The sequence below is a fragment of the Malania oleifera genome, chromosome 2 (genome assembly GCF_029873635.1).
Source record: "Malania oleifera isolate guangnan ecotype guangnan chromosome 2, ASM2987363v1, whole genome shotgun sequence".
NCBI classification, from domain to species: Eukaryota; Viridiplantae; Streptophyta; class Magnoliopsida; order Santalales; family Ximeniaceae; genus Malania; species Malania oleifera.
The window spans coordinates 43,606,336-43,625,793 of NC_080418.1; the positions used below are offsets into that span (position 1 = coordinate 43,606,336).

The 19,458-nt window shown below is 34.8% G+C and overlaps 1 protein-coding gene across 1 annotated transcript in view; it reads left to right on the forward strand.

Moving 5' to 3' along the window:
- Positions 1–2,052: 2,052 nt before the first annotated feature.
- Positions 2,053–19,458, forward strand: part of LOC131148157 (uncharacterized) — a 34,744-nt gene continuing 17,338 nt past the window's right edge. The window contains exons 1-5 of the mRNA XM_058097893.1: positions 2,053–2,442; positions 13,430–13,616; positions 13,805–13,938; positions 15,413–15,525; positions 15,624–15,864. Coding sequence (XP_057953876.1) covers positions 2,053–2,442; positions 13,430–13,616; positions 13,805–13,938; positions 15,413–15,525; positions 15,624–15,864 — 1,065 coding nt within the window. The remainder of the gene's footprint in view (positions 2,443–13,429; positions 13,617–13,804; positions 13,939–15,412; positions 15,526–15,623; positions 15,865–19,458) is intronic.

Consider the following 19,458-nt stretch of genomic DNA (forward strand, 5'->3'; position numbering starts at 1 on the left):
TTCAGAAAAGAAGAAGAAGAAGAAGAAGAAGAAGAAGTCATGTAACATAATTTTGAATTCAGTGGTCATTAGCCAAGTTCTTGCATTATTATTTAGAATCCTCGACCTCGACCTTAACTTCCTTCCTAGAAAAATATATATGTATATTACATTAAAAAATGTTAATTAAAGAGACGTATTATTTTCTACATTTTACATTTTTTGTTAAGATATTAATAAATAAAATAAAGGAGTGTTTTTTTTTTTCAATATCTCACTTTATATGAAATCTTTTAAAAAATAAAAAATAAATAAATTATATTTTTAATCGGGTTCTTAATGGGTACCCGTTTATGACTTGTTTATTAAATGAGCGGATTTGAGTTTATATCTTAGTCACACATTAGTAAACGGGTCAATCCAAACTTGAACCCGTTTACGACCTACCCAAACCCGTCCCACTAACCTGTTTTGTCACGCCTATCAAGTTTCAATTTTAATGCATAATAAAGATATCTTTAACCACTAAATTGGACCATACATTTTTACTTGTGGGACAATACTTGTTGAACTGTGCTTTAGCTATTATGGACACCATTCCCTCCCCCCTTTTGCGCCATTCTACATTGAAATTCACGAGCTACGAATTAACTAATAGATTTGTGGGAGAATTAAATAATATCGTAAAATATTTGTGGAAGAATTAAAAGATAACCTTTACAGTGCTTCTTTTTGTATTTTTTTTTTTTTGTTTTTTGGCATAATGAAAACCAAGAGAAGCATATGCATACCCTTTAAAAGCAGCCTTAATAGAGGGGTAAAATGGTTCATATAAAAAGTTTAGGTCAAATGGTTCATATAAAAAGTTTACTAAAATCACTATACATTTTCACTCTGTGTGCTTTCTTCTTGAATTAAATAATAAATTTGTAGGAATTAAATAATATTGTAGGAATCAAATAATAAATTTTTGGGTGCTACCATTCATAAAGCCATTGAAATCGGCTGATCCTTTTCCATTTGTGTCCTTGGCCAAATATTGGGATTGGAAACATACCAATCTTGCAAATTCTCCAATTAATTCATAGAATCATTCAAATTTTATCTTAGTTATTTAGTGGTAAAAGAGCCTGACTTTATGTTTGTAGAGACATTGAATTCGGATTTGTATTGTATTTGAATAAGATGTAATATACAAATTATATTAAAATTTTATCTTATTGCTTGATTTCTTTCTGAATTGGTGTGTAGGTACTAGTTGTGGTTCACAAAGATCCCTTGAATATTCCCTTCGACTCCTTGCATTTTCTTTTGCCCCCTATGTTTCTATATTTCTCCAATATTTCTCTTCACATCCTTATATTTCCCTATATTATGGTGTATTCCCTTGTATTTCCCTTTATTATGGTGTATTTCCCTATATTCATTATAAATATTAATTAAAAATCTTGTTATATTAAAGGACCGGTTAAAACTGGGTGTCTGTATTGTTAATATGACATTATACGGTTAGTGGATTTCAAATCCTTTGTGAGAACTATTATTTTGATTATATTTACCTCTCTATCTCCAACTTATTTAACTTTTCTAGTTAATGATCTCTCTCTTTCCTTATCCTATTACTCTTTTTTTTTTTTTTTTTCAATTTCTTTATGAATGTTGCATATTTGAAACTTTCACAGTAGATTGGATCTATCACTGGAATGGAATGGAAGAAAAAAGAATAAAATAAGAAGTTAAATAGAGAAGAAAAAGAAGTTGCCAACTTGACTACTCTAGAATTAAATCTGATTTGTATATATATTCTTTCTATTTCATCTTCTTTTATTCATAGATATATCCTTTCTATCAACTTATTTTATTCATATATTTGTGATTTAGAATTGACACGCACTCCTAAGTTTGAATTTACTGCCTCTTGCCCACAAAATAAGGGGAGAAGCCATCATTTTTTTTTTCGATTTTCATGTCATGTACTGTTAACTAATAGACAACATTCTGTATATATATATATATATATGTATGAGCTTTGAAGCTGAAAATTACCAGTCATAAAAAAGCATCGTATTCAACATGAATACCCTTGTGCTTTCGTCATTACTATTGTTGATTTCCTCAGTCTCTGTTCATATGAAACCATCATTCAATCTGCCAAGACTCGGTGTAGCAATACGAGAAGAAACCCTGCGCTATCCCCGAGTTGTACCATCAGCATCTTCTTCGAGCGATTTAAAAACTTTTTTCTACAACCAAACACTTGATCACTTCAATTACAATCCAGACTGCTATACAACTTTTCCACAAAAGTATATGATGAGTACCGAGTATTGGGGCGGTGCAGCGGCCAATGCTCCCATCTTTGTTTATTTTGGGGCTGAAGCACCGCTGGATGAAGATAAATATTTTGTTGGGTTTCTCTCAGATAATGCTAGACATTTTCAGGCTCTTATTGTTTATATAGAGGTAAGAATCGAAGTGCACATTCTACCCTTTATTCTCATGTTCAAATTTTTTATTGCTCCTCACTAATGGTTGTATGCACAACGTAACATCAAATCTCATTGATGAACGCACTGATTATATAGGTTACACTTGGTAGGGAGATTTATTTATTTATTTGGAGAAATAGTTTGTTTAAATATTTTCCATAATTTATATGGTGCCATGCATGATATTAACCAAAAAAAAAAAAAACTTTCCCTTGGCTTCTTTAAAGAAAAAAGTATTTAATACTTGCTTAGGGTCTGTTTTGATCAAAGATTTTGGATAGGAAAAGAAAAGAAAACAACAGGGCTATGTACCAAATACTACTAAAAATCAAAATTTGTTCTAATATGATTTAAAATTAAGAAAAATAAAATATTAATGATGTGTAAAATTAAAGTTTTGTTCATTGATGAACGCACTGATTTATTTAGTTTATTCCTCGTGATTTATTATATTTACTTTTAATTAAAAGGAGATCAGGTAGCTTTCAATCTATATCATTTTTTCATATACTCTAAAAGAAAACCCATAGTAATATTCACAAATTATCATTTGCTGATAATATTTTTTTTTAATGAATAAACATGTAATTTGATAAACTAATCCCAATTTAGAATTTTTAAAGTATCTCCATAATTTTTCTCCTTTTCTAATAATGTGTAATTTATAGTTTAGTTTTTATTTTTGAATGCCTAAAAATAAAAATCACTATATCTTGATGGGTGGAGGGGACTCACTCGATCACTGGTTGTGATTGAAATTCAGTGAGGAATTGCACTCAATTGATTTCAATCTGAAAAGTTACAGAGGAATTCAAAACACACAAACACTTCTTCCCACTGATTAATGTCTCTCTCTACACCACTTTAATACATCACACACACACACACACACACATTTATAGCAAAGCATCTGACGATAAGTGAAGATTATAATCAACAATGGTGGCTGAAGTTAGTGAGATTTTGTTGAGGTTGTTGCCAACTCCAGCCCAAATTCAACAAATGTGGGCTGTCGGCCATCTCCAGTCAAGCTTAATTTTCAACATCCCCCTTTAAACTTGACTCTCCTGGTTTTATCATTCCGAGCATTGTCTTCAGAATTATAAAAATATCATGCTTGAGTGGCTTTGTGAAAATGTCAGCAATCTGATCATATGTTCTGCAAGATATCAACTCCATTTCTTTCTTCTTGACATGCTCCCTAATAAAATGATACCAAGTATCAATATGTTTGCTTTTTTTTTTTTATGGTAAACTGGATTCTTTGCAAGTGCAATCGTTGATCGGTTGTCAATGTAGACTTCTATGGGGTTACCTTGAAGAAATCTCAGATACTTCAGTACATTCCTGATCCATAGACCAGGGCAAATAGTTGAGCTGACAACAATATACTCAGCTTAACATGATGATAGTGTTACAATGGGTTGTTTCTTTGATGACCATGTAAACGTTGTATTTCCCATAAAGAATGTGAATCCAGTTGTACTTTTTCTTTCATCAAGATCTTTTCACCAATCGCTATCGATCTGAATAACTGATAAGTTTGCAATCACCTCTTAATGAGCAAAACATACCATTGGTGATGGTACCCTTGAAATAGCGGAGAATCCTCTTCACTGCATTCAGATGGGACTGGTCAGGAGTCTCCATGTACCCGCTGACAAGTCCAACTCCATAGAGTATGTCTGGTCTTGTGCACGTCAAACACCTCAAGCTTCCAACCAAACTCTTGAAATATGTGGGATCAACATTTCCTTTCTCATTCTTTCTAACCTCCAATCCCGTTTCAACTAAAGTTGTCACAAGATTGCATTTGTCCATCTCAAACTTCTTCAGTACTTCTTTTGCATAATGGCTCTAAGAGATGAAAATTCCCTTCTCGCTTTGCACGACTTCTATGCCAAGAAAATGAGTCATCTGAGTAATATCCGTCATTTTGAATTCTCTTATCATGCTCCTCTTGAAAGCGACAAACATCACTGTATTATTGCCGATGAAAATTAGATCATCAAAATATAGGCAAGCAATCAACATGCTTCCATCTGTCTCCTTCTTCATGCATAGAGCATGCTCGTAGGGACACTTCTCAAATCCATTCTTCTGGAAATAGTCATCAATCCTTATGTTCCACGCACGAGGTGTCTGCTTCAAGCCATATAGTGCTTTGTTCAGTTTGTACAATCTATCTTCTTTTCCATTCTTCACATATCTAGGAGGTTGATCGATATAGATATCTTCTTCCATAAAACCGTTTAGAAATGCTGATTTCACATCTATTTGGTAAATCTTTCATCCATTTTGTGCTGATAGTGAAATTAGTAATCTGATGGTTTCAAGCCTGGCAATCGAGGCAAATATTTCTCCATAATCAATCCCTTTTTTCTGCATGTAGCCCTTGGTGACAAGTCTTGCTTTGTATCTCTAACCTTCTCCTTGAGCGTTCTTCTTAGTCTTGTAGACCCATTTCACACCAATAGTTTTGTAACCCTTTAGGAGATTTGTTAGCTCCCAAGTCGTGTTCTTCTCGATGGATTGAATCTCCTCATCCATCACTTTTTTCCATTTGTCTTCTTTGTTAGCCTCCTAAAAGCTAACCAGGTCGCTGGTCAACAAAAGATAATATAGTGTAACATACTTTTCTATTGGTTCTGTAGTTTCATATAGATCAACTAGATTTTGAGCTCCTCTAGGCCTTATGTATAAGATTTCGTGCTCAATTGGTGGTGGAGATTCATTCATTTGTGGTGAATCGTGTGGAGGTGTCTGCAGCTCGGGAACTTGTGACTCAATAGCCACTTCCCTTGTCTATGTGGGTTCTTCTTTTTCAAGCGTCAATTTTGCATCTTTGGAAGATTCAGCCTAGTTCCACTTCCAGGATTCATTTTCTTCAAAAATGATATCCAAACTTTGAATGACTTTCTTGTTGATCGGATTGTAGAGTCGATATCCCATGGTGTTGTTGCCGTATCCAACAAGGCTATATTTCTCTCATTTATCTTCCAACTTTGCCCTTCTTGCCTCTGGGATCTTGGCATAGGCAATGGAGCCAAACACTTCAAGATGTCTCACACTAGGTTTGTGAGTACTCTAGGCTTCATGTGGTGTCTTTGTATCAAGACTCTTTGTAGGACATTTGTTAAGGTGATAGATTGTACATGACACTGCTTTTGCCCTAAATTTTTTTGTCATATTCTTATCCTTTAACATGCTCCTGGCCATGTTAAGGATCGTGCGATTCTTTCTCTCAGCTACACCGTTCAACTGGGAAGTGTAGGTCGGTGTGAACTATTTTGAGTCCCTTGTTGCCTAACGAATTCCAGGAATGTTTTATCCTTGTACTCTCCCTCTTGGTCAGACTGGAGTGACTTGATGCAATAGCAACTCTATTTCTCCACATGAGCTTTGAACTTTTTGAACTTGTCAAACACCTCTGATTTCCTTTTCAAGAAGTAGACCTAAGTCTCCCTACTGTAATCATAAATAAAGGTGAGGAAGTATCGATTTTATCCATTTGAAAATGGCCTCAATGGACCACACACGTCTGTGTGAATTTTCCAGTCGGCTTGCTTTCCAAAGTTATTTTTGTGTTGCTTGCTAAGAACACAACTTTCACATATCACATTTGGATGGTGGATGTTGGGTAAGCCTTGTTAGGTAAGCCTTTCACCATCTTCTTGCTTCTTAACTGTTTTAAACTTTCAAAGTTCAGATGTCCAAACTTGAGATGTCATAGCCAGTCTTTGTCTTTGATGATAGCACTCAAACACCTTGGCGTATCATATTGAATGGTGAATGGAAGCATTCGATTCTTTACAATTTGTACTTGAGTAACGAGCTTACCTTAAGCATCTTTTATCACCATCTACTTATCTATAAGGCTAATTCGATAGCCTTTCTCCACAAGCTGTCCGAGACTCAATATATTAGTTGCCATGGCTAGCACATAGTACACGTTGGAGATAAAAGCATGATCTCCATCTTTCCTTTTGATTAGGACATTTCCCCTTCCTCGAACTATGACTTTAGAGAGATCACCAAATGATATCTCTCTATGAACTTTCTCATCAAGTTTATTAAATAGGTTCTTTCTACTAGTCATGTGTTTGCTGGCTTCAAAGTCAAGGTACCAAACATTTTGGTCCTGGTGGGTTGAATTGTGTGCCATCAGCATAACGATTCTCCTTCGGCTTTCTCCTTTTTTGCAAAGTTAGCATTTTCATTTACTTCGTGATTTTGGAGATTACCTCTACACTCATTGCTGTAGTGTCCGTACTTGCGGCAGTTATAGCACTGAACGTTTCTCTTGTCTACGTTCAGATGGTTATTGTATCCTCCTCTTTTTCCTTGTCCTTTGCCTTATAGGACATAGTTATGTTGATTGCATCCTTCTCTAGTGGGGCCTCTTCTGCCTCTACCGCCTTCTTTGGATTTAGAATTTCCAAAATTTCTTCCACAAGATCTCAGCCTCGTCCTCTTCCTCGCTATGACATCCGCCCTCCGTTGTATCTATGTGTAGCAAGGGACAACTTCTTTTAGAGGGCTTGCTCTGGTGCTTTATTTTTATTCCTTCTGTTGACTTTTTGCTTATGGGCTTGGAGTGAGCCCACAAGTTCTTCTACAGACATGAATTTTAGATATTTTGTTTATTCCATAGTGACAACTATATAATCAAATTTTGGATCCAATGATCACAAAATTTTCTCACAAATTCTCTCATCATTGAGAGCCTCTCCATTTCTTCTCAATTTATTTGATACTACCATAACTCGTGTATAGTAATCCGCAATAGAATCATTAGATTTCATTCTTAAAGATTCAAAATCACCTTGCAATATTTGAAGATAAAACTTTTTCACTTTGTCTGCACCTTTGTGTGTTCGATGGAGACAGTCCCAAACTTCTTTGGATGTCTTGGTGGAAGCGATGATTTCAAACGTGGCCTCATCAAGGCTTTGGTAGATTATGGACTTTGCCTTGCAATCCTTCTTTCAATCTGCTCGCAAGATCTTTCTTTGAGCATCAGACATAGTTGTTTCATCTTCTTTTGATGGGGCTCCTCTATTCCCATCTTCAACGATGCCCATGACATCTTGAGAATCTAGTAGGACTCTCATTTGAATAGACCAATTGTCATAGTTCTCCCGTGTCAGCTTTGGAATAACAGCTTGTGTAGTACTAGTAGCCATTAGATTTAATATATCAAAAAACTAGAGGGATGGGGATAGATTTCGGAAAATCTAATGCCACCAATGTGTTCAGAAGGTTGAAAAGTTTTGCAAACCAGTTTTGGGTTGCAAAGAATCGGTCAAAATGACACTAAATTAGCTAAATGAAGTTTTTGATCGATTTTTTTTTTTTAAAACGGTTTGACTTAACGGAGTTTAACGGCATCAGATATTACCATTAGGACATGTGGCAGATTCTACGCATGCTGCTTGTCAGCGACTGGACGTGGGTTGGTCAGTCAAGTTGGGTTGTCCTGGCGGGGCCAATTTCGAGTTGCTGGTTGCTCGGCTGGGTCGTGGATCGGGTGTTTGGGTCAGATCATGTCAGTTGAGTGGAGAAGACACGTGTGGACGCATGCGACACATTATTTTATCGGTAAACAGTCTCGGTGGCATGTGAGGTGCATGTCGTTGATGCCGATTTCGTTGGTGGCGCATGGGAGCACGGGTAGAAGCACGCAAACTTCGTTTGAGACGTGGTTTTCACCTTTGCATTCATCTTGATGCGAATTTCACAATGGTATACTCAAAAATAATTTTTGAGTAACTTCAAATATGGGAGAAATTTTGAATTTCTCTATGTTTGCCTCTGTTTGGTGAATTTTAGCAAACCTGGGTGCTCTGATACCACTGATGGGTGGAGGGGACTCACTCAATGACCGGCTGTGGTTGAAACTCAATGAGGAATTGCACTTAATTAATTTCAATCTAAAAAATTATAGAGGAATTCAAAATACACAAACACTTCTTCTTGCTGGTTAATGTTTCTCTCTACACCACTTATTACATTTTACACACACACACACACACACACACACATCTATTTATAGCAAAGCATTTGACAATAAGTGAAGATTATAATCAACAATGGTGACTGAAGTTGGTGAAATTTTGGTGAGGTGGCTGCTGAATCCAGCCCAAATTTAACAGAGGTGGGCTGCCAGCCATCTCCAGTCAAGTTTAATTTTCAACATATCATTTTCACCTATATATCATAACTCAATAACAAGAAAATCTGTATCCTTGGATTTTGAATGACTTTATTTCTTTCTATTAGAATTATTAGGTTAGGTGCTTCATCATGTCATATTTTAGACTTTCGTAATGCCCTAGAGAGCCGCCTTTAATGGAATGGTGAACTTGGAGCTGAAAGGGTAAAACGTGGGATGAGAAATGGGTCTATCACATAATCCAACGGAGTCAACACTAAATTATTTCACCCTAAGTGAGGTCGGAATACATAATTAATTTTCTTTTAGTTTGATGGCCTGTAATATACACCTAGATCTAAAGAAACCAATAGTCAATGGCTTGCATTAGTAGGTAGGGTTCGGGAGTATTATGGCTATGTAAGGGAAAGGTTCTAGCATCCCCAACACACTCGTCCAACAAACGGTACTTGATTGCCCTAAGTTTACCTTTAAACACAACTGATTAAGACACAAATTCTTTGCATTCTATTAAATTCATTTTATTCAAAAAATAATGAAAAATCAAGCAATAAAAAGAAATAAACAAGGCATAATGGCACACATTCACAAACCACCTGCAAACACATGCAAAACAAATGGAAAGTACACACATGACATACTGAATCATCTAATAGAAACAATTATGAAAGGCAAGCAAAGGGAACAGACATCACGCTAAAAAAAAAAAAAAATTAAACAACTAAAAATACATGCAAGCACAAAATAGCGTGTTAAACTATCAAGTATGTGTAATTAACTATGAAAAGGTACATAAGGAAGCATAATGAACAACTGAGCCAAACATGGGAGCATGTAGGCAAGATAGACATATGCGCAAAAACTAGATAGCAAAATGCACATGAAGACAACGATAACAACAACAATACCAAGCCTTTAGTCCCACTAGGTTGGGTCAGTTACATGAATCATTTTTCACAAATTTATGCAATTATGGACAATTTATGCGATTATGGACAATTTACTTCAACAAACTCAATGCTATTAAATCCTTACTTAAGTTATTTTAGGTATATTGCTGCCCTTCTACTAACCCTAATATTAACTTATTCACACTTCTTCACTAGAGTATTATGAGGTCTACATTGTAAATGTCTAAACCATATGAGTTGTCTCTCCCTTATCTTATCTTATCTTCTACAAGAGCTACATCTAACTTAACATGAATATGTATATCTTTTAACTTTATACTACGCATCCATCTAAGCATTCACATCTTGAAAACTTTTACTTTTTGAATATATTAATTATTTTTTAGTCGCCCAATATTTTGATTCATACAACATAATTGGTCTTACAGTTGTCCTATAAAACTCCCCTTTTAATTTTAAGGGTGTTCTATGATCACAAAAGCATGCTTAAAGAACTTTTCCATTTTACCCAACCTGCTTTAACTTTATATATAACATCTTTTTCAATATCTCCTTCAACTTTTCTAATAGATCCATGTATCAAAATATACTAATGCTATTGATTTGTTCATCATCAAGTTTAACTTTACCTCTAATATTCCTCCTGTTATATATTGCTAAAACAACATTTCATATATTATGTCTTATTTCTAATTATCCTAAAACCTCTAGATTCTAAAGCTTATCTCCATAATTTTAACTTGCATTCTACTCCACCCCTAGTTTCATCAATGAAGATAATGTCATTTGCAAACAACATGCACCATGGAACCTCTTTTTGGATACACCTAGTCAGTTCATTCATCACTAAAGCAAAAAAGATAAGGGCTCAAAGGAGATGCTTGATGTACAACTATTGTGATTGGAAACTCTCTAGTTTCTCCACCTATAGTCCTAATAGTTGTTAGTACTCCATCATATATATCCTTAATTAAGTTGTATACCTACAACATACACATTTTTTTTTTTTTTTCTAAAACCCACCATAGAATTTTCCTAGGTATCTTATCATATGCTTTTTCTAAATCGATAATACCATATGCAATTCCCTCTTATTTTTCCTAAACTTTTCCATTAAACTTATTAAAAGATATATAACTTATATAATATATCTCCCAGACATAAAATCAAATCGATTTTCTGAGACTTTTGTTTCTAGTCTTAATCTTTGTTCAACTATCATTCCTATAGTTTCATTGTATGACTCATAACTTTAATTCCACGATAATTAATACAATTTTGAATATTTTCTTTATTTTTGTGTATAAGTATTAAAGTGTTTTTCCTCCATTCATTTGACATTTTCTTAGTTTTTATAATTGTGTTAAATAAATTAGTTAACCGTATAACTCTGTTATTACCTAAGCATTTCCAAACTTCAATAGGGATGTTATCCTCTCCTGTAACTTTTCCATTTTGCATATTATTTAGTATAAACTTAACTTCATTAACTCTAATCTTTTCCATAAATCTCATATTTTTAACCTTTTCCTCATTTGTCAAATTATAAGTTTAAGTCTTCTACTAGTTTATTAAAGTAACTTCATATCTTTCTTTTATATCTTCTTCCTTAACCAAAACACTATCATCCTCACTTTTTTATACATTTTACATTACCTAAGCCCTTACTATTTCTTTCTCTAGCTCTAGCAAGTTTAAATATATCTCTTTCCCCTTCTTTTATATCTAATCTAGCATACACATTATTAAATGATCTATGTTTAACTTCACTGATAACCTTTTTTTGACGTATGTTCTCACCTCTTTATACTTTTTAAAGTTTTTCATTCTTCTACTTTTTTTCCATGCTTTATACCAAATTCTTTTTGTCTTTGCATATTTTTAAACGTCTTGACCTTGCTACCAACTTTCTTTTCTATTTGAAAATTTGCCTCTCGTTTGACTTAAAATATCTTTTTTTTTTTCTATTTTTTATCATTTCAATAGAGCTAGCTATCCTACTTCAAAGAGCATTTGTATCTACACCATCCTCTATAGTCCAATTATCATCTTTGATAATTTTATCTTTAAATTTTATTATATTTTATTACTTTAGGTTCTACCACCTAGTTCTTTTACATTGGTTTATTTATCCTTTCTCTTCTAATTTTGATACATATATCTAAACCTAAAACTCTATGTCATGTGGTTAACCTTTCACCTAGGATAACTTTACTATCCTTACATGATAAATGATTAACCCTCTTAGTTAATAAAAAATCTATTTGATTTTTATTTTGTCCATTTTTGAAAGTTATTAATTGCTCGTCTCTCTTCTTAAAACAAGTATTCATTAATGTAATAAAATCATATGACATGACAAAGTCTAAGATCATCTCCCTAGGTTCACTTTTGTCTTCATATCCCTATCCTCCATGTATCATCTCATAACATTTATTATCCCTTCCAACATATCTATTCAAACCTACTCCTATGAATATTTTCTCAGTCCCTAATATGGATTGTATAATACTCATATCTTCCCAAAATTGTCTATTACGTACAAGTAACTGAATCCCTAGCTATGATATCCTTTACCCTAGGGTCTCATCACAATCAGAGAAGTAAAATTGCATGGAAATTAAAGACAAGGTATTTAGAGTGCAGGTATTTAAATGAAAGTGGGGTTAAGAAAGCATGTATTAAAAATGGCTTCAATTGCAATTCGAAGGCTTGTCACTAGCGATTGGGAATACAACCAAGAACCAGCTAATCTACGCGGCAACATCAAAACTCGAAGGTTATCACAAGCCTTTGAAGAATCCAAGCATGAACCAGTACACCAAATTGAAAGGAAAGCAGTAAATCTACTCTAAGTGGCACCCAAAGACTCTCTAGGTCTGTCACTAACCAAAGAGGGGCCAAAAGGGAACCTTGGGCACATAGACGAAGCTAGGTTTTATACCCAAAAGGGTTTACAAAGGTTTGAATTCAAAACAGGAAAGTTTTGCAGAAAATCTCGCATAGAAGATCGTTGGGCTCGCGTTTGTCGGCCAAGTAGCACTCCTCTCTTCCCTTAGTCGCACCCTGATCGAGACACGCGAGAATTTTGGGGTTCAAACTTCAGGCATTCTCGACCTAGTCGCGCTTCTAGGATCTCTTGGTCGCACCGATGGTCGAGACTTGCAGGATCTCAACTTTAGTAAATCTCAAGTTCTTGACCTAGTTGCCCCTTAAGGTCACTTGGTCGAACTATTGGTCGAGACTCTCGAGATCTCTGCTTTAGTGAATTTTAGGTTCTTAACCTAATCACCCTTCACGGTCTCCTGGTCAAGCTGTTGGTCGAACCTTGTAGCATCTCACTTTTTGTTTGAACCTCGGAGTCTTCAATTTGTGACCTGGTCGTCCCATTGTGTTAGCTAGTCACACCACATGGTCGAACCACATCTTGTTTGCTTTGATGAATTGAAACTTTGGGGGTTTGGTTGAGCATCTGATTTAAGTTTGTGCATCCCAATTACTTCGTTGACTTCTCGTATTGCTTAACTCCTCGATATTAACTTGATTTTCCTGAAATATGAACAAACCATGCATAACTCCGAACTATAATAAGAAAGGGTAAATACATGGTAAATGATAACAAAACATAGGTAAATGAGAGCCTAAAAAAGTGCATTTTAGGGACACATCAGTAGTCGAAAATATGACGTGATTAGGCTGTACAACCTAATAAATTATCATATTTTGTCGAGTTGTATTTATACGTCTTTTCATATTTAATTAAATATTAACTAATATTATTTGCCATTTACTATAGTTGAAAAAAAATCCTATAATTTCAACTCCATCATTTTGCATTGGAATCTTATTTAAAGATTTACTTTGTAACTTGTCAGCATCGATTTTATGGGGAATCCAAGCACCTTAAATCGATTGAAGAGGTCTTGAAAAATGCTACTATTCGAGGTTATTTCAACTCAGCTCAAGCTATAGCAGATTATGCAGAAGTGCTCACATATCTTAAAGAAACATTAAATGCAAAAAATTCTCCAACAATTGTCATTGGAGGATCTTATGGTGGAAGTAAGTTACTACAAATCCTAACATTGTGATTTAATCAACTAAACTCACAATCAGATAGAAAAATTGATATGCACAGAAAAGATAAGTACAATTCATTAATTAATAAATAAAAACTATGAGATCACATGATTTGATATGCTCAAATAATATTATACACGCATAATTTTTTTTAATCTTGCTTTTTTCAGTGCTTGCATCGTGGTTTCGACTCAAATATCCCCACATTGCCATCGGAGCTCTAGCCTCATCAGCACCAATCCTGTACTTCGACGACATCACACCACAGAACGGATATAGTTCAATTATAACCAAGGATTTTAAAGTAATAGCAATCGTCTACAATTTATTAAGCATATATTTCATATGAACTAGTAAACATGTCAGATACATTGACATGTGTAATGCTGCATGAAATATTTTTATAATTTTTGAGAAATTTTTTAGAGATATATATTTTTAAAAAATGTAAAAAATATATTAATCATAATTTAGTTTACAAATATTAAAGTGTGAATATTTGAAGTTTTTTTTATAAATAATAATACTTTTTTAAATTATAAAATACAAACATTGACATAAATTACCATGTAATATAGGGGCAGGAAAAGTATTAAAAATACAAGATATAATATGAAATGAATGCTCTAATTAAAGTTACTTGAAATACTTACATACCTTTATAGATAAAAAAAAAATTGATAAGTAATTAGTTCTTATTCTAAAAAAAATATCAATATTGATCTGTTTAAAGTAAGGTTTTAAACATATATTTATATAGTATTATTGAATTTATTTATTTTTAAATACTTGTCTTATTAAAAATAATAATATTATTTGTCCACATCATTTACAATATTTGTATTTTTATATACGATATGCGCATACATTCTTTTTTGTGTTCAAACTTTAATATATCTAAAATAAATGTTATAAATGTATTTGCCTAAGTTTGATAAATTTTATTTTATTTTAAAAATATTTTGTATTGCTTTGAAAATGAGAGATATTTTTGTCATAAGATGATTTATTTTATTCATATTAGTATTAATTTATTACATTATTTTTAGTCTATTTTATTTATTTTAGCTAAATAGAAATTTTTTTCTTTCTTTAAGTTCAAACTTTAAATATTAGAAATGATAAATGTAATTTTATCTAATTTTGGTTGAATTAACTGTATATATGTATATGTGTGTGTGTGCGTGCGTGTATTATAGAACATTACTTATTTTAAAAATATTTAGTCTTCCTTTTAGTGGGAACATTAAGTAACAACAACTCACAGAACTAAATCGATATATAATAAATATATAAAACACATATCCTGTAATTACATATAATATAATATTTTAATAATCTAAAAAGAAATTTATCTTTCAAGAGCATTTTCGAACTTAGGTTAGTTGCTTTTATGCTATTTTTCTAGAATTAAAACTTAAAGATTTTGTTTGTGTCAAATTCTAGGTGGATGGCTTCAACGTACTTATGCTAATTTGAGTTTACAAATCTATGACTTCTTATTGATACTTGAATTTTAATGTTGGAATTAAAATTTAAAGGTTTATTTTTAAGGGAAAAATATTCATTTGTAGTAGCTTTAAAACTAGTTAATCAAAATTTAGTTAGCCATTTAAAATTATTCTATTTCGATTTGTAGCTTTTAGTGAATCAAAATTTCTATTTAGTTAATGATTCGGGTAATCGAACCATGCCCACCGTATGTGTATATATAGCATGCATGAAATCTGCTTGGTGTAGCGATTAACAAGGTGAGCACATTTATATACTGCATGCAGGAAGCTAGTGAGAGTTGCTACGAGACTATACGTGCATCATGGACTCAAATCCAACAAATAGGCTCTACACCTGATGGTCTTTCATTCCTCACCAGCAAATTTAGAACATGCTCGTAACTATACAATCTTGGCCATTGACTTATATATAATACATAATTCGTAAACTGATTTAATTTATCTGATTAATAATATCTATGGTTTTGTTGATCAGCCCTTTAAACAACGCTTCAGAGCTGATAAACTACTTGGTTCGTGTATATCGAGTGGCAGCGCAATATGATGATCCGCCATACTACCCAGTGAGTAGCATATGTTCAGATATTAATGGAGGATCCCGACAAACTGATATTCTCAGTAGGATAGTTGCTGGATTAGTTGCTTATATTGGGAACAGATCATGCTATCACACGACTACTCTGCCAACAGAAACAAACTTGGGTTGGCAATGGCAGGTAAAGTTTCTATGCAGCTTCTTATTTTTCACTGCCATGAAATTATAGTTTTCTTTTTCTTTTTAAGAAGCTATTTAGATTAATAATTTTATTTGGAAAAGAAACAAAAAAGAAGAAGAAAACTTATTTTCACTACATTCTCTATCTATAGAATACTATCAAAAATTAATAATTAAAAAATCAAATGTTAAAAAAAATTTAAAAAAGAAAAAAAACTTGACAAGCAAACGCCATTTTTGATGGGTGGAGAGGAACACTCAGTCACTGGATGTGACTGAAACTCAGTGAGGATAAATATCAAACAAGTATATTTCAATCTAAAAAATAATACAGAGGAATTCAAACAACAAAATCTCTCGCTCACTCACTGGCTTTCAACTCTCAACACACCACACTTACAATGCACACATACTCACCTATTTATAGAAATTACAGAAAACAAATAATCAACAATGGTGGCTAGTTTGGTAAGGTTGGTGGCCAAATTTTGCTTAACTTCAATGGAGGTGGGCTGCCGGTTGATGAAGCTTCTGCAGTCAAATTTTTGCTGCCACCGTCCCACTGTTCTCAAGTTTAATCTTCAACATCCCCCCTTAAACTTGATTCTCCTAACTTTGTCATTCCGAGCATTGTCTTCAGTCTTGCAAAAATATCATGCCTGAGTGGCTTTGTGAAAATGTCAGTAATCTGATCATACGTTCTGCAAGATATCAATTCCACTTCTTTATTTTTGACATGCTCCCTGATAAAATGATACCGAGTATCAATATGTTTGCTTCTTTCATGATAAACTGGATTTTTCGCAAGGGCAATCGCTGATCGATTGTAGATGTAGACTTATGTGGGGTTATCTTGAAGAAATCCCAGATACTTCATTACATTCCTAATCCATATACCATGACAAACAGCTGAGCTGGCAGCAACATACTCAGCTTCACATGATGATAGCGTTACGATGGGTTGCTTCTTCGAAGACCATGTAAATGATGTATCTCCCATAAAAAATGTGAATCCCGTCGTACTTTTTCTTTCATCAAGATCTCTTCCCCAATCGCTATCTGAATAGCCGATAAGTTTGCAATCACCTCTTGATGAATAAAACATACCATCGGTGATGGTACCCTTGACATATCGGAGTATCCTTTTCGCTGCATTCAGGTGGGACTGGTCAGGAGTCTCCATGTACCTGCTAACAAGTCCAACTCCATAGAGTATATCTGGTCTGGTACACGTCAAATACCTCAAGCTTCCAACCAGACTCTTAAAATATGTGGGGTCAACATCTCCTTGCTCATTCTTTCTCAACTCCAATCCTGTTTCAACTGGAGTTGTCACTGGGTTGCATTTGTCCATCCCAAACTTCTTCAATACTTCTTTTGCATAGTGGTTCTGGGAGATGAAAATTCCTTTCTCGCTTTGCACGACTTCTATGCCAAGGAAGTGAGCCATCTGGCCAATATCCGTCATTTCAAATTCTTTGACCATGCTCCTCTTGAAAACGGCAAACATCTCTGGATTGTTGCCGGTGAAGATCAGATCATCAACATATAGGCAAGCTATCAGCATGCTTCCATCTGTCTCCATCTTTATGTATAGCGCATGCTCGTAGGGACACTTCTCAAATCCATTCTTCTGGAAGTAGTCGTCAATCCTCATGTTCCACGCACGAGGTGCCTACTTCAAGCCATAGAGTGCTTTCTTCAACTTGTACACTCTATCTTCTTTGCCCTTCTTTACATATCCAGGTGGTTGATCGATATAAATCTCTTCTTCCAGAAAACCATTCAGAAAAGCTGATTTCACGTCCAGCTGGTAAATCTTCCATCCATTTTGTGCTGAAAGTGAAATAAGTAATCTGATGGTTTCAAGTCTAGCAACCGGGGCAAAGATTTCTCCATAATCAATCCCTTCTTTTTGTTTGTAGCCTTTGGCGACAAGTCTTGCTTTATATCTCTGAACTTCTCCTTGAGCATTCTTTTTGGTCTTGTAGACCCATTTCACACCAATGGTTTTGCGGCCCTTCGGGAGATTTGTCAACTCCCAAGTTTTATTCTTCTCGATGGATTGAATCTCCTCATCCATCGCTTTTCTCCATTTGTCTTCTTCGTTAGCTTCCTCAAAGCTAACTAGGTCGCTGGTTAACAATAGACAGTAAAGAGTAACATACTCTTCAATTGGTTCTGTAGTTTCATACAGGTCGGCTAGATTTCGAGCTCCTCTAGGTCTCATGTCTGAGATTTCACGCTCTATTGGTGATGGAGCTTCATTTTTCTGTGGTGAACCATGTGGAGGTGTTTGCAGCTCAGGAATTTGTGGCTCGATAGCCACTTCTCTTGTCTGTGTAGGTTCTTCTCCTTCAAGTGTCAATTCCGCATCTTTGGAACATTCAGCTTGGTCCCATTTCCAGGATTCATTTTCTTCAAAGATGACATCCCGACTGTGAAAGACTTTCTTGTTGATGGGATTGTAAAGTCGATATCCCATGGTGCTGTCACCATATCCTACAAGGATACACTTCTCTCCTTTATCATCCAGCTTTGTCCTTCTTGCTTCTGGGATCTTGGCGTAGGCTATGGAGACAAACACCCTAAGATGACTCACACTGGGCTTGTGAGTACTCCAGGCTTCATATGGTGTCTTTGTATCAAGACTCTTCGTCGGACACCTATTGAGCAGATAGACTGCACATAACACTGCTTCTGCCCAAAAACTCTTGGGCACATTTTTATCCTTTAACATGCTTCTAGCCATGTTAAGGATTGTGCGGTTCTTCCTTTCGGCTACACCATTCAACTGGGGAGTGTATGATGGTGTGAACTGTTTCTGAATCCCTTGTTGTCTAAGGAATTCCAGGAAAGCTTCATCTTTGTACTCTCCTCCTTGATCTGACCGGAGTGACTTGATGCGGAAGCCACTCTGTTTCTCCACAAGAGTTTTGAACTCTTTGAACTTGTCAAACACCTCTGACTTCCTTTTCAAGAAGTAGACCCAGGTCTTCCTGCTGTAGTCGTCAATGAAGGTGAGGAAGTATCGATTCTGTCCATTTGAAAATGGTCTTAGTGGACCACACACATCTGTGTGTATTAGCTGGAGCGGCATGGTTGATCTCCAGTCGGTTTGCTTTCCAAAGATGTTTCTGTGTTGCTTGCTCAAAATACAGCTTTCACATATCACATTTGGATGATGAATATTGGGTAAGCCCTTCACCATCTTCTTGCTTCCCAATTGTTTCAAACTTTCAAAGTTTAGATGCCCATACCTTAGATGCCATAGCCAGTCTTTGTCTTTGATGATAGCGCTCAAACACCTTGGTGTATCATGTTGAATGGCAAGCGGAAACATTCGATTCTTTGCCATTTGAACTCGAGTAACAAGCTTTCCTCGAGCATCTATTATCATCATCTGCTTATCACTGAGGCTAATTCGATAGCCTCTCTCTACGAGCTGTCCGAGACTAAGTATATTAGTCTTCATGGCTGGCACATAGTAGACATTGGAGATGTAAGCATGATCTCCAGACTTCTGCTTGATCAAAACATCTCCTCTCCCTTGGACTGGGATTTTAGAATTATCGCCGAAAGATATCTCCCCCTA